Source organism: Drosophila obscura, unplaced genomic scaffold (genome assembly GCF_018151105.1).
Source record: "Drosophila obscura isolate BZ-5 IFL unplaced genomic scaffold, ASM1815110v1 contig_1, whole genome shotgun sequence".
NCBI lineage: Eukaryota > Metazoa > Arthropoda > Insecta > Diptera > Drosophilidae > Drosophila > Drosophila obscura.
Genome location: NW_024542679.1, coordinates 322,721 through 337,233, shown reverse-complemented (window position 1 = coordinate 337,233; position 14,513 = coordinate 322,721). Strand labels below are relative to the sequence as shown.

At 46.4% G+C, this 14,513-nt stretch overlaps 1 protein-coding gene across 37 annotated transcripts in view; it reads right to left on the bottom strand.

The window, feature by feature from the left end:
- Positions 1–14,513, bottom strand: part of LOC111072361 (CUGBP Elav-like family member 4) — a 285,345-nt gene that overhangs the window by 90,276 nt on the left and 180,556 nt on the right. For 32 of the 37 annotated variants that reach the window (XM_022364156.2, XM_022364159.2, XM_041591597.1 and 29 more), the window contains one exon: positions 14,432–14,480. In XM_022364156.2, coding sequence (XP_022219848.2) covers positions 14,432–14,480 — 49 coding nt within the window. The remainder of the gene's footprint in view (positions 1–14,431; positions 14,481–14,513) is intronic. The other 5 variants (XM_022364171.2, XM_022364184.2, XM_022364173.2 and 2 more) reach the window with 1 other exon arrangement.

The following is a 14,513-nucleotide window of genomic DNA, read 5'->3' as shown; positions in this document are numbered from 1 at the left end:
GTACAGTAGAGTTGAGTGCCACACTTTAATGCTTAATGTCATTTAGCTGGAAAAGTTTTTAATTTCGTGTAGCTGCCTCCGCTGCTTTGCACTTTATTTCCGCCCTCCCTGCCACCATTCATTCGGCAAAACAAAGTTTAAATGCAGCTGCCTTAACTTGGTCTTAACTCACACGCACACGCACACGTATGCAAATTACGCACACACACACACACACAGATGCAGGCACGCACACATGGCAAAGTTTTGCAGCTAAGCAACAAACAAGGTCCTGTCCCAGTCCTGAACTCTGGCAAGAAGAAAAGCAGGCAGGCAGGCAGGCAGGCATCCCTGCTCAGGCAGGGAGGCAGGCAAAAGCAATCCATCAAAATTGCACCTTCTTGTAGGAGCTCCTGTTACTGCTCCTCCTCCCACCAACCTGGCTGCCCCCCTGGCTCTTGCTGACTAAATTGAATTTAATTTGTTTTGCGCGTCGCACACATGGACCATGGAGGAACAGCAGCAGCAGCAGCACCAGAGAATATTACATCCTCAACCCAATGCAGAGGCCAAGTTAAACACTCCCCAGAGTGTGAGTGCCGGAGAGAGAACGGCAAGCGAGACGAAGACGGCTATTGTTAAACCCCTTGGTGGCCCTCCCCCCCCCCCGCACCAACCATCCACAGTACTCTCGGCACTCACTGCGATGCTTTTGTTAATTATTTGATGAATTTTTAATTGATTTTTCGCACACAGCATGGCGGCAAATAACAAAAGCTACATTCTTCTGCCATCTACATCTACCCGGGGTAGACGACATGAAATGCGCGCCATATAATATAAGCACACACGCACACACACCCGCACACACACATCAGCATTCACCCAAAAATATATATGTAACGAAAAAATGTGTACCGTTGCATACTTTTAGTTGCTTTGTTATATTTAAACAAAAGCCGAGTACAGACGTTGCTGCTGCCTCGATGCATTGTTGCAGCATTTAAATTAAGATAAATCACCGCAAAATTTATGGTTTTTAATATATGTACGCGTGTGTGTGTGTGTGTAACTGCCACGCCCTTCATCATCAGTGGTGGAGAGAAGGCTGCTGCTGCTGCTGCCGCTTGTTGCCGCTGTTGTTATACAACATGGAAAACAATTTACTAAATTGCAATTAAGTGACATTTTATACCCAGCTCCATGCTCTGTTCGGTTCGGTTCGGTTCGCTTCAGTCCAGTCTCTGTTCCGTGCCCAGTCAAAAGTGAGGTAATGGCCATGGTCTGGCCTGCCCACCAGCCACTACAAATGCTGCATCGGTGTGTGTGTGTGTGTGTGTGTGTGTGCTGTGTGTGTGAGTATTCCCCCTTGGATCGCTGCATTGGGTAATAAATTTGAAATTGCGGTTTGGCAGTTTTAAATATTCAATTAGTTGTGAAATTTCAGCGCCCTGCGACGGCAGCAACAGTAAAAATTGAAAACGATCGAAAAACTATAGGGAATGGGTAGGCTGGTGCTGGTGAGTGGGTGGTTTGGTTGGTTTCGGACAGCTGATGATAGCTTTCGATATTTGCTCTTTGAGTTGGAATTTTTTTGTCCTACAGCCTGCCAGTGAAAATGCATTTTTCGAGCATCTTAAATTCTGAAACTGTGAGGAGCTGCCTTAAGTTATTCTTAAATTTAAAGAATTTCTTTCATTCCTGAACGCTGCCAGTGGTTGCCATTTTATTGATATCTTTTACAGGCTGCACTCTGAACCAAGGACCGGCAGTTGAACAAGGACCAGGAAAGGACCCGAGCAAAGTGGACTCGGTCCAATCCGGAGCCAGAGCTGCAGCCGGACAATAGTCCAGAGGTGGAGGAGACAATAACAGAAAAGCGCAGACAAAATGAGAGAAGTTGTCCACAGCCTGCCTTTTACTCCACTTTCCTCATCATCCCAGCCCTGCCCCGCCGCTACTGTCACTGTGAGAGATGACGGGGCAAGATCTCTCAGCAGTAATTTATTTCAGGGTGGACGCCACTTGTGCCCCCAGCCCACAAAAAAATCTGTTCTTTATTGTTGCTCCTCTCTGTCTCTGGGTCCGTCCGAAAACTTATTAATTTAGACTTTTTGTTTCGCAAATTCACGTCTCTGTCTCAGGGTCGTTGGCCAAAACTAGCGGCAGCAACAAATACAGATACAAGAACTGCCCGTAGTACGGAGAGGAGTCGGCAGCTATTTTTGGTTTGGTTTTTGTTGCTTGGGCAAGGCAACATTTATGCAAATTAGTTTTGATTGTCTCTGTCTGGCAGGGTGGGAGTCAGAGGGGCGTCCTAGCCCCGTGCTAGGAAATTGAAAGTTAATTTGCATGAAGCTCGTCCGTAGTTAAATACACAACAATAACTGTCAGGAGGCGTCGGCGTCTGTAGTCGGACTGACTGTACACATTCAGTCACCGTCTCCGTCTCCGTCCAAGTGCTCTTCCAAGAGCATTTATTGCTGTTATTATTGCATTATCCGCTGCATACTTTCGGGCGCTGTCGCTTTATTTAATTGCACGTGCATAATTCTTTTAAAATACAGTTGGCAGAAATTTATAGCCTGTTCCAGCGCCTGCTCATTGCTTATGCAGACGCAGCTTAAAGGGAGTGCCATGCCATGCCATGCCAACCATATCCATGGCCCAGCATCCATCCAGCATCCAGCATCCAGCATCAGAGTTCCCCTCTGTTCTCCACTGTTCTTTCTGTGTAATTTTAATAAGTTTTCACAGTTCACTCTGGGACTCTGGGAGTCCTACCCCCCTCCGGGTAGGGGTGTGGCAGATCGTTGTTAAGGCGCTTACTTGCATATTTATGTCGCTTGCAGTTGGCCATTCTCGATGCTTGGAAGATGGTCATGGGCATGCTCTGCACTCATATGGAATCGAATTAATTCCAGCCCCAATTGACAGTTTTCTTTCCAAAAACCAAAACCTGTTTCGGTACAGCCGCTGTTACGTCAAAGGGAAGGCAACCAATTCCAACTCAAGTCATCATCAAGCTGCCTGTCCAATCTGCCATCGGAAACTAAATGCCAAATAATAATTAACCAAACGCTTGGCGGTCATAAAACACAACTGTTGCCACTTATCCCCCCGCTCAGACAAGCTGGCAGCACTATAAACTCATCAACGTAATGAAATTTGCCATTCAGTCAGAGTGTGACTCACAGAAATACAGCGGAAGAGATATATCTACTCGTATATATATAAAGTATATGGAAGAGAGCGAGAGAAGTCTATCAAATAAGCGAGCAAAGCGCGCATGTTTTTAATTACACAAAACAGAATAATGCCCAGAGTCGAAGGATTAGCCCGCGATGGATGGGCCCGACAGCTGGACGGAGACGTCACATTGTCTGATAGTTAAAAATTTACTAGCATAATGAAAACAAAAATATTCGCCGCTTCTAATGGGCCGAAAAACGTAATCGAATGCAAGTCCAGATGAGTTTCGCCATTAATAAATAAGCAAAGAGCCAGAGAAAGCTCTGCAAAGTGTGCTACAAATTTCAGTCTAGTGCCTGAGAGCGCGCGATAAAAATGACATTTTATTGGGTGCTTAGCTGTAGAAGGATGTGGGAGGGGAGGGACAGTGCAGTGGCAGTGGCTGTGGCAGTTCTATCCCAGAAATATATATGGGAGCTAGTTTAATTGAAAGTTGGCAATGGCGACGCGTTTGACTTTGAAACGACATTGAAGCGTTTGAGAGCAGGGCAGAGCGCTGCACAGAAGGGTAATAAAATTATGATGAAGCTTATGGCCCAGACCACACTCGCATTTGAGTGCCATTGTCTGCCTGTTAACATGCTCATTATGGTGCACGGGCCAGAAAGAGAGAGCAAAAGCAAAAGCAAAAGCAAAAGGCAGGGGCCCAGACACAGACACGGAGAGAGCACACAGGGAACAGGAGTGGAGGATGGAAAGGAAACTGAAACTCGTTCACGACTTCACTTCAATTATAATTACGTCAAACAGTGCAACAAGAAAATGTGCAACTTGAGGCAAACAAGATAGAACAGTACTGGGAATGGGACTGGGAATGGGGATGTGTACCAGACGGACTCTCTGTGCTCGACGATTGTGTGCACAAAAAAAACGGCAGTGAGTGCAAGAGAGAGAGGGAGAGGTAGAGGTAGAGGGAGCTAGCGACAGAGAGACAAACAACTTGAAAGTGAGCATTTCCTTTTAATGCCTTTTGCTCTTTTTTTCTTGCCCATTTTTTTTTTTGTTTTATATTGCATTACATTTGCTCTGCCAGAGAACATTAAAAACAATGCACAGACAGACTGAGGGGAAGAGAGAGAGAGAGAGGCAGAGACGCAGTCAACTCGTTCTTGCAACATTATATCCTGGCGGAAGCGCAGGCAGAGGCAAACTGTTTTGAAGAAAACTCATAATTGCTTGGCACAAATTGCAAGTTATAGCCAAAGTTACAATACGAAGAGGGAGAGAGAGGGGGAGAAGGAGAGGGAGTGCGGGGGCGAATAACTTCTATGTCTTACCGAGAATGCGGTTAACCTGGGTTCTGCGACCTTTTTGTTTGCACTTTCTAAGGGCAATGGGCGCCATGGAACTCTCGATGAAGTCTCTGGCTAATCGAACTGGTCATTTGTTATTTAAAAGCGAAGTTAAAGCTCTGCAATCCACTTCCAATTGACTTGACCTCTCCCCTCTCCCTCTGTCATCTACTGATCGAATGCAATGCACTTACTCCCTGCAAATCGCTTGTTGTTTCGGCAGGGATATTTGCCTGGGGCAAATGTGGCCTGCAACAAAACATGGCCATAGTCATACAGCCATCTATAGCTATCTATATATGAGGGGGGAGTGGGAGTTGGGCCGAGCCAAGTCATCCATTCATCCAGCCATCCATCCATCCATCCATCCATCTATGCAATGCAGCAAGTCATGCAGCGAAGCTCGCTGACCCGCACGATGAAGCCTTTGTCTGCCCGGAGTATACCCAAATACCCGCCCTGCCTACCCCTGGTTATACATGCACACTTCCCCCCACTCCACTGCTCTGCTCACATCAAGCTGTCCAGCTCTTGCATGCATTTGGCTTTGCAAACACAACAAACTACATCCAAGCTACAACTGGCCCCCGAGAGCTCTCTGCCCCTCCAACATTTCGGGCTATTTGGTACTGAATCCTCTTTTTCACTTTTCAGAACTGCTCTGGCTCCCCTCGTCCCAGCACTGAGAGCAGAGCAGAGCAAACTAATATGCTATGCTTAAAGCGTACATATTGGACTTATAGTTGTTGCTGTTGTTGTTGCTTCCTGTTATTTTTAATGTTGTTTGTCTACACAGAAAGAAGAGAACAAAAGGCCTCCTGCCGCTGTCATATTTTGTACTCTCTTTCTCTCTCTCTGACACGCATTGGGGCGCAACAAAAAAAAAAAGAAGAAAGTTCCCCACTGAGACCCACAGGACATGGCAAGCCGGACCGGACCGTACCGGACCCGTTGAGCTATGGCCCTGGAGTTCACATTGACGGACCCCGAAACGCCTGCCTGCCTGGCTGCCTGGCTGCCTGTCCCTACGCTTATCATATAAATTCTTCTGCTTGGCCGTTGTTGTTTTTTGTGCCCTGCCATGCTCCTGATCCTGGACATAACAAAAAGGCTAAAAAGTTTTGTTGTTGCTGCTCCTCCTGCTGCTTCAGGCTGCTGTTATTGAAGGCTTAAGCGTCCAGCAACAGCAGTCGAGTTAGTCAGCTGAAGCACCTCCTGCTGTTTCCACTACTCACTCGCCCTCGCACTTCTACTGCTGCTCCTGCTCCCTCTCCTTCTCCCAGCTAACGTAACGTTACGTAAAATCAACGCCAGACGAAAACAACAGCATCAGGAATAGAAGCAATAACAGCAGTAGGAGAAGCACAAAATGAACCTCCATATGGGGCATAGACTCTGGCCAGCCCCCATATCTGGCTGGCCATTGATGCGTTATGCTCTGGCTACAGTTGCAACTGCATTTACACTTGACTGATGGTGAGAGAGAGAGAGAGAGAGTAAGGGAGAGAGCAAGAGAGAATGCTGTGCCTTAAAGGCGTACTGCCAGACTGAGCACAAATTGTTGCATAATTTTTTGTGATTCGCAGCGAAAGAGAAGCGCAAGAGAAGAGCAGGAAGAGCCCTCTATAATTTCCATATCCTGGCCAAGTCCTCTAATGTATTAACCAACCACACGGCATGGCATCTCCACTCACTATCGGAGCACTCCTTCTAACCATCCGAGCAGCTCCTTGTGGCCTGCCAACACGCCATTTGGCCATATCTCTGGCTCATTCTCGGGCTGTGTGCCCTGCTGACGCGAATGGGAACGTGTAAAAGAGACAGATAGCACTTTTATGCGTTCTTCCATCCCTCTTGTGCACACTTGAGCAGAGCCGTACAAAGGCAGCGCTTGCTCGGCTCATATACTTTACAAATCTTGATAACTTAATAGAAGACGCAGCCAGAGCTGGGGCAAGGAGAGCCAGCTAGAGCTGGAGCTGGAGTTGAGCGTTGAAGCTAGAAAGCAAAGACATGTTTTGGCCAGTTGGTTGACAGCGGGGTAGCAGCGCAGGGCGGTGGAAATTTGGCACATTAAAGCCAAAAGTCGAAGCCAAAAAGTAAAATAATATGAAAAGTCTCATAAAAATAACAACGGGGGACAGCACAGCACAGCAGAGCACAGCACAAAAACCACAGCAGCTACATGGAGAAAACAAGCTTTGGGTTGAGTTTTGTTGTCTGTATATTTTGGCTACAAGCTTTCTCAGCGTGCGTTAATTTAGCTGAAATCAATATAAAGAGTATAAAAAGAAAAAGAGAGAGCGGGAAGAGAGAGTGCTGCCGCGCCATGTAGGTGGCCGAGTGTAACAACAATTTAAGCAGAGAATATCCTATAAAAATTAACGAGCTGAAAGTAATGTAGCATACTTTCTGGCATCAAATGCGCTCCGCTGCCCGGCTGAATATGAAAACTGTTTGTTTGCAGGGGATGGTGGGGGGGGGCTTAGTATTATAATGCCATTATCATTTTCATTATTTTCATTTTTATTATTGCATTTTAAATGCATTTACCCAGCAGTTTTTCTGCCTTTCTTTTCATAATTTTTAATGCCCCGTCAGGCTCACAGCTCATTAAACAAGTATCTAACTACACAACAGAGAGAGAGCGAGAGCATGCTAGACTGTCTTGTGGCCCAGACAAGATTAATGTTCCACACGTTTGCCGTGCCTGTATGCTTTGTGTCCCTGCTCTTTAGTGTTGGCTCTCCTCAAAGTCGCTTCAAAGTCATGTGCAGGATTCCGAAAGCTATTCAGCTCCTCTTGCTGCTGCTCCTCCTCCTCCTCCTCCTGCTAACTGCATTTAAAGTAGATGCAGTTGATACTCGTATTTTCTGCTGCTCGTTGTCCTGCTTTGTTTCGTTGCTGCTATACATTTTTCTTTCTTCTTTTGCCCATAAATAGGAATAGCCCCCAGCTGGGTCAATCACTCCACAACACGCCAAGCCAAGCCAAGCCAAGCCATGGGCAGGGATGGGAGAGGGACCTTCGTGTAAGGGATACCAAAATGTAAGCTATACAAAAGCAAAGCCATGAAATTCGATTCGCCTGCAACCTGCACAGATTTTATAGATCTTTTATGTTTTTCAGAAATCTGAGCAAACGGCAAAAAAAATCTCTCTAGAGAGATTTTGGTTTCAAAGGTAAATCCATAATTTTTTGCTTGCTTTTTTGTAGGTTCCTCTCCCATAACAATTTGTGTAATTGCACCGCCACTTTTCGTGGCAAGCTTAAATCAGTCGGGGACAGCCTCTCCATTACATTGTTGCAACGGCAGCAACAAACTGTAACTAAATACCGCTCGACAATAACAGAAATGTCCCACCTGCCACGCCCACGCCCACACCCACACTCACACTCAGTCCACTGCACTCGTAACTATTACCATAACATTTATGATTATTAACCTACAATGCGGGGCACTCTAAATGCAATTAAGATTACAATCTATATTGCAGCTGTTCTGCTCTGCTGTGCTGTACTGTGCTGTGCTGCAAAAAGAAGCCTGGCTACCCTGCCACGACAAACAATTAAAAACAATGCTTCTCTGACTCCCCTTGGCCCCACTCTGCCCTCCATAAAATGCTGTTCCAGATGCTTATCCCAGACCAGGCGTCCATATTGCATAAGAAATAATTACTTTTTATATTACACATACGCCTGCTGCTCCTCTGCTACCCTCTCATCCCCTCAGCCAGCTCTATTGATTGCGGTCACAATTGTAGACCCACTTCCTACTACTACTACTCCTGCCCCCCCAGTGTTCCTTCTCCATCATCACAGGAAAGTGTCGCGTTTGCGTGTCGCTTATCATTGCTTTTGGCCAAAACAAAAATGAAGACACCCAAAAGCCACAACCAAAAGCCACAACCAAAAGCAGAAGACGGAGAAATGGCAATGGCGATGGCCAAGGCAAAAAAAAGCGTCAGACAATTGCCGAGCCGATAAGATCAGCTAAAAAGAAATGTTTTTTTGTATAGTGTCCAGCACCTGACTGAGCGCAAGGGGAAGTCGAATGGAAGTGCGGGGTATCCATAAGAATGGGAACTTAATCATGGCTAAGCCGCGTCAACTCTATTCAATAAGGCAGAATGGCTCATAAATTGAATGGGGAATGCTTCGTGCAGAGTACTTTGCCTTGGGTTGGGATTGGGATTGGGTTTGGAATTGTGATTGGGGGCAGCTCAAAGTTCAGATGGGAATAATTTTGAGCGCTTGTAATAGGGGAAAATAAAGCAGGAACCCTCTGACGGAGAACTCCGATTCTCTTCAGAGATAATCCCATCCAGTAAGAGCATTTCCTTGTCGTCTTTATGTAGGTCTCTCTCCTCGGGCACGAAGGTAAACATCAAAGAACCCCCTCCCCCACCCGCGCACAATATCAACGCCAACAAACTTGACTTTTGGTATTTTATGCAAATGTTTCAAGTGTCACGGACTAAAATGGCAATTGAAACGCTAATGATGACATTTGGCAGGCCTAAGCAGCGGCCAAAAGAAAACAAAATAACAAACTAAAAGCAGGGCCAAAAGCAAGTGGAAGCACAGGGGGAAGATGAGTGAGAGCGAGATGGCAGGCACATTTTGTCTTTGTCTTTGTGTGCTTTTCCGTTTCCTGTTTCTCGCTGCCTGAGAAAACATAACAAATCGTTTTCTTTTTTTTTCTCCGTTTTACGGTTGCCTTCCAAGGGATATGGGAAGGGAAAGGGAAAGCGTAAGCGAAAGACCCTGCCTCATAGGCCTCTGGCATTTTTACGAGGCATTCAGCCAATTGACAGGCTTCAGTCGCTCGTAAAAACAAAATCAAGCAACGAAGAAAAATGATGCGCAGACAAAACTTTCGAGGGAAAACTACGTAGGGAGAAGCTGCCTAAAAGTATACTTAAATATTAAAGAGAACAGAGCAGAGAAGCAGAGTTGGGAAAAGTTTAAAAAACATTAAAACGCATTTAGCAGGCTGTTCGGGAGGGGTGGTGGCAGGCTGTTATGTACAAAACCGAATCTGTTTGCCCGCCTATAAATACTTATTATCGCTTATTTGAACTTGTGAATGCTGCCAGCAGCGATGCTTGTGATTTACTTTTATTTCGGCTCGGTTTTTCCTCCCTATTTTTCCTTCCTTTTTGTGCGTGAGATGTATCTCTGTGTGTGTGCGTGTGTGTGTATGGTGAAAAATCGATTTTTATTTCGTCTCTTGCAAAAAAAAAAAGGTCAAAAACAATAAAAGCCTAAATACACATACGAGCCTTTGAACTGGCTTTGATAAAAGCAAGAAGACTCGGCCCAAAAGCGGAGTGGCAGCGACTGGGGGGTAAGCCTCCAATCAATGGCTATGCGTCGCTTTTGGTACGTGTGAATTTAAGCTGATTAAAGAATTGAGCCTCCCTCCCGACCACCGACCACCGACCATCGACCGCCGACCATCCCACTGGAGCAGCGGAGAAGTGAATGAATAGCGAGAGAATGGAAGAGCAAAGAAAAACGCAGAAAGGCAGAAATTGATGTCTGCTTTTAGGCGTACGCGTAGATGCGGCTGCTGTTGCTGCTGCTGCTGCTGCTGCTGGATGGGCTTTATTTATGCCTTTTGTCTGGCCTCAGAGGCTTTGTTATTTGGGGGCTTAGCGGTGAATATCCTGGCCTACGCATTCGCATTCGCCTTGCCTTGCCCTGCCCTGCTTGGCGTCTCTTTTAATTTGCACTCCCCCAAACAAACTTCAAGCCACCAAATCTCCAAGCAAGGGGGGAGCACATGTGGGACAGATAAAAGGAGTCGCTGCTGAAGCCAATCATCATTGGCAGTCAATCTATATTACAAATTCAATTGAATTTGTCGCCCTTTATTTGTATTAATCAAATTGTATGGCATTCTTTCCAAGCTGCCATAAAAATGTTGACACTAATAAGGTCGCAGCAGCAGCAGCAGCAGCAGCAGCGAGCTGGAGCAGGTAGAGTGGAATGTGTCGCTAACTTTATGTCGAAATGAAATGAAATTTGGTAGCGGGGCTGAGTGCCCGCCCAAAAGTAGGCAACACAAATTGCCAGCGAACACAATTCAAATGCGTAATCAGGCGAAAGAAGCAGCGTGCAGGGCAGGGCAGGGCAGACAGGGGGCTGCGAACGAAATGAGAAAAGTTTTTTTTCGGGGCCAACGCTGCCTGCGTATTATTATTATTATTAGTTTTTCGCCCTAAAACTTTTGCCAGCCTGATTATTAGCAGGGGATGTGCTTCCCTTTCATAGCTCATTGCTTTTCAATTTGATGAGACGTTGTCTATAATGAGCTCGTCGAAAGTTTTCTGCTCCGGAATTTTCCACATATGCGCCTTCAGTTTTCTTTAAGGTTCTGCTCTACACTCTCCCTCTCCCTCTCTATCTCTCTCTCTGTCTCTCTCTCGTTGGGATTCGGGAGCGGCTGCTTTGTTAATTTTCGTTTGTCATTTATCATGAGGTGAAAGATTCGAGGAAATTTTTATGGAGTTGATTTTTAATCTTTTGCAATCATTTCTGTAGCAGCGCTTCCCTTTCGGAGTATATTCCCCTGCGGCACCACAAGGAGGAAATGAATATTTATAAGTATGATGAATGAGGCGAGAAGGGAAGACGGGAAGCCGGGCAGCAGGGCAGCGACGGCATCTGATTTACTGACGTGTGACAAGGAGTCAAGCGAGGACACAGCCCGACTGGGATAAAGGTAAGGAAATTAATGCGTAGTTAGAAATATAAATCTGTGTGAGAGTGTTTGGCTGTATATATATGTATGTGTGTGTGTGTGTGTGTGAAGGTATGTGTAAAAGTGTTCGTGAGGAAATGGCGGGGATTTCACAATTTATGTTTGTATGCTACATACAGAGAGGGAAGCACGGTTACAGGCCATAGCCAAGCAGATCTACCTTGCTCACGGGTCGTATGAGTGATATTAATTTGACTTTAAGTCGCAGGGAAAAAGCAGAGCCACAGCTAACGTAACACGTCAACGTAAACGTAAGCGAACGTATGCAATTTACGTGACATCATTACGTGTCAGACAAGTACAAATTACGCGTGAAAGCGAAAAAGAGATAGATGGAGAGTGCGAGAGAGAGAGAGAGAAAGGGCAGACAGACGACAATATGAGTTTGATAATGATGAGGCATGGGATGGATGGATGTGTGTGTATGTGTGTGAGGCGGAGGAATATCAAGATAAATAACTAAGCAAGGGATGTATGTCTGGGTGTGTGTGTGTGTGTGGCAATCATCAGACTCAGATATGGCACAGAAGATTGCAAATGCGGCAAACGTTGTCAGGACGTCAGAAGGACCAAGGACCAGGGACAACGGCTGAAAGACAACGGCAACAATTTGTGCTCACAGTTCTCAGGGCTTGGGTTTGGGTTTCAGTTTGGGTTTTTGGTCAAAGCATAGACATGTCAACAAAGTCCTCCTACATGCCCATTCTGTAAGTTAAAATTGATGAAGTTTCAGGCAGATTGAAGGCAGGGGATAGAGCCCAAAAAGGAGAACAGTATGAGCAGGGTTTGCCCCAGCCCCTAAATGATCTCTGCCCCACGCACTTGTCAACAGTAAAAAATGTATTCATACCCCTCGCCCACACCACGCCACGCCACGCCACACCACACTCATTCACATTTCAGGCTTGATTTGAGTTTAAATAAATTAAACTTCTTTGTGCGGCTGAAAAATGCAAATGTCAGCGGGTGAAGCTTGCAGCAGCAGCAGCCTGCAGGATATCAGGACCTCTCTCGACCAAGCAATTAAACTTGTCCTTGTCTAATTGCATTTTGGCCTAAACCCAAAGCCAAAGATCCCTCCTGCCACACACACACACACACACAAGCAGGCCAAGTCAAAAGTCTCAGCCAAGGGGAGTTGGAGAAAGCAAAGGGCTCGGGTGCAGAGTTGCCAAGTACGTTGCTGATAGGGGGGCCCACAAAAGTTTAGCGCTTTAATTTCTTAGAAATTTGTTCCCACTCGAGTGATGAAGACGGGGGTGGGGCCTGGGGTGGGACGACGAGCCGCCAACAAAGCAACAAACAAAAATGTCGACTTGATTGCGTCGTTGATGGTTTGGTCCTCGTTCTAGCCCAGCTTCTAGTCCAGGTCCAGGTTCAGGTCCACAATTGTGCGGACAGATTGCCAGCAAGTTGCCAGAGCGGAGTTCAGTTGCTTGTGCAGCTTGAAGTTTCCAATCCCCAGCGGATTAAGAAAGTTTAAATTGTTGCCGCCGAGCCAGCCAGCGACAGAGTCAGAGACAGAGAGAGAGAGAGAGAGAGAGCCAAAGAACGAAAGCAAAGCGAAATCGAAGCAGCCAAAAGAATGAATGAATGAATGAATAAAGAAAGGAGCAACGTAACGATTAGTGCTTTCATGTCCTTTGGCAAAGTTTAAAGGTCATCCGGAGGAGGGCCCAGCTCAGCTCAGCGCAACTGGCTGGCTGGCATCCTTCGCTCTGCGTTCGCTCTGCGTTCGCTCAACGTTCGTTGGCTGCTGATTTGACACATCAACTTTGTCAAGGTTCTTGCCACAGAGCCACCAGGCAACGGAAACAGCGACTGCGACAGCGACAGCGACTGTTATGAGCAATGGCTGTGTCTGCCCCACCCAGCGACACAGCCACTCGTCTCTCGCAGAGACTGTGTCGCTGCCTGTGAGTGTGTGCACAAGCAATTTGTGCAATGGACATTTTGGGCGCTGCTCCCGGTTCTCACTGCTCTGCGCTGCGCTGCTCTGCTTTGCTCTGCTGTGATAAGCGATGCCAGCTGCAAAATGTCTTAAAAGATTGCAGAGTGCACTGACTCCGGCGACTCCAAACCAACTTGTGGATGGATTCTGGGCCCCGGGGCAGCCCGAGAGTTGATTGCGAAATGTGTAGCATACTTTTGTGCGATTGCACCTCTGCCAGGGACAGGGCAGAAAGTATAATGAGCAGGGGTTTAGCCGAGTGCTAAGCTCTCACCCCAAGTAAGAGGTGAGGGGGTAGGGGCGGGAGAAATATTGAAATTACTTTTGAAAGCCCGGCTGCATAATGAGCCTGTCAATAAGTTTATCAAAGCAACAACTACTCGGGCAGCGGCAGCTGACCCAAAAACAAAGTTGAAGTGCTGTGTAAATTATGCAAATCTTTATCATTCTTTTTACCATCCCAACGGTTGGTGTGGTGTGCTGTGGTGTGGTGGGGCGATGACGAATTCTGGAGGGGTTCCTGGGTCGATGGGCTGTCACAAACAAGCGTGAAACACGACAACTGTGTGAGGGAGGGAACCCGGTAAAAACAATATGGCGCCCTGGCCAGCTTCGGCCTGCCGCTCACCCCTCACCGCTCACGGGTCGGGTCGCCGGCTCCTGTGTGTACCGGCCTGACTGCCATTGACAGTCGAACGTTGTTTTGCTATACGCTTTTCCCATTTTCTCTACCATTTCCAAGTATTTTTTTTCGAGCTTCTCTTTTTTTCTGCTGTTTTTTCTTTTCTTTCTTTTTTGTATTTTTCTGAAATGTCAAATTTTTGCAGACAGTTTTGACAGTTTATCGAAGTGCGCTCGTAATTTCTGCTGACGTGTGTTGTAGGTGTTGAAAATATAGAATAAAACAGGGTGAGAGAGAGGGAGAGAGAGGAAGAACGGGCGCTGGCACACACTTAGATGCGGGCTACAAAACTTTTGCTGGCTCTGCACTTTTTGGCCGACTACTTTGGCACAGAAACTTTTACCCAAAGCGAAAGACGGGTCAAGTTTTTTTTGTAATTATTTGTTTGGGTCACCTATGGAGAGACTTGATTGATTTTTCTAGCCATGGGGAGTCCACACTTATGTAAGGTAAACTATGGAAAATATATATGATATATAAAGATAATGCAGATTTTGATTACTTACCGCTGCGACTTTCATTTTCAGCTGGCTTCAGCTGTAAAGCACGGTTCATCTGGAAGGAAAGTGAAGCAGAGAGAAAATATCG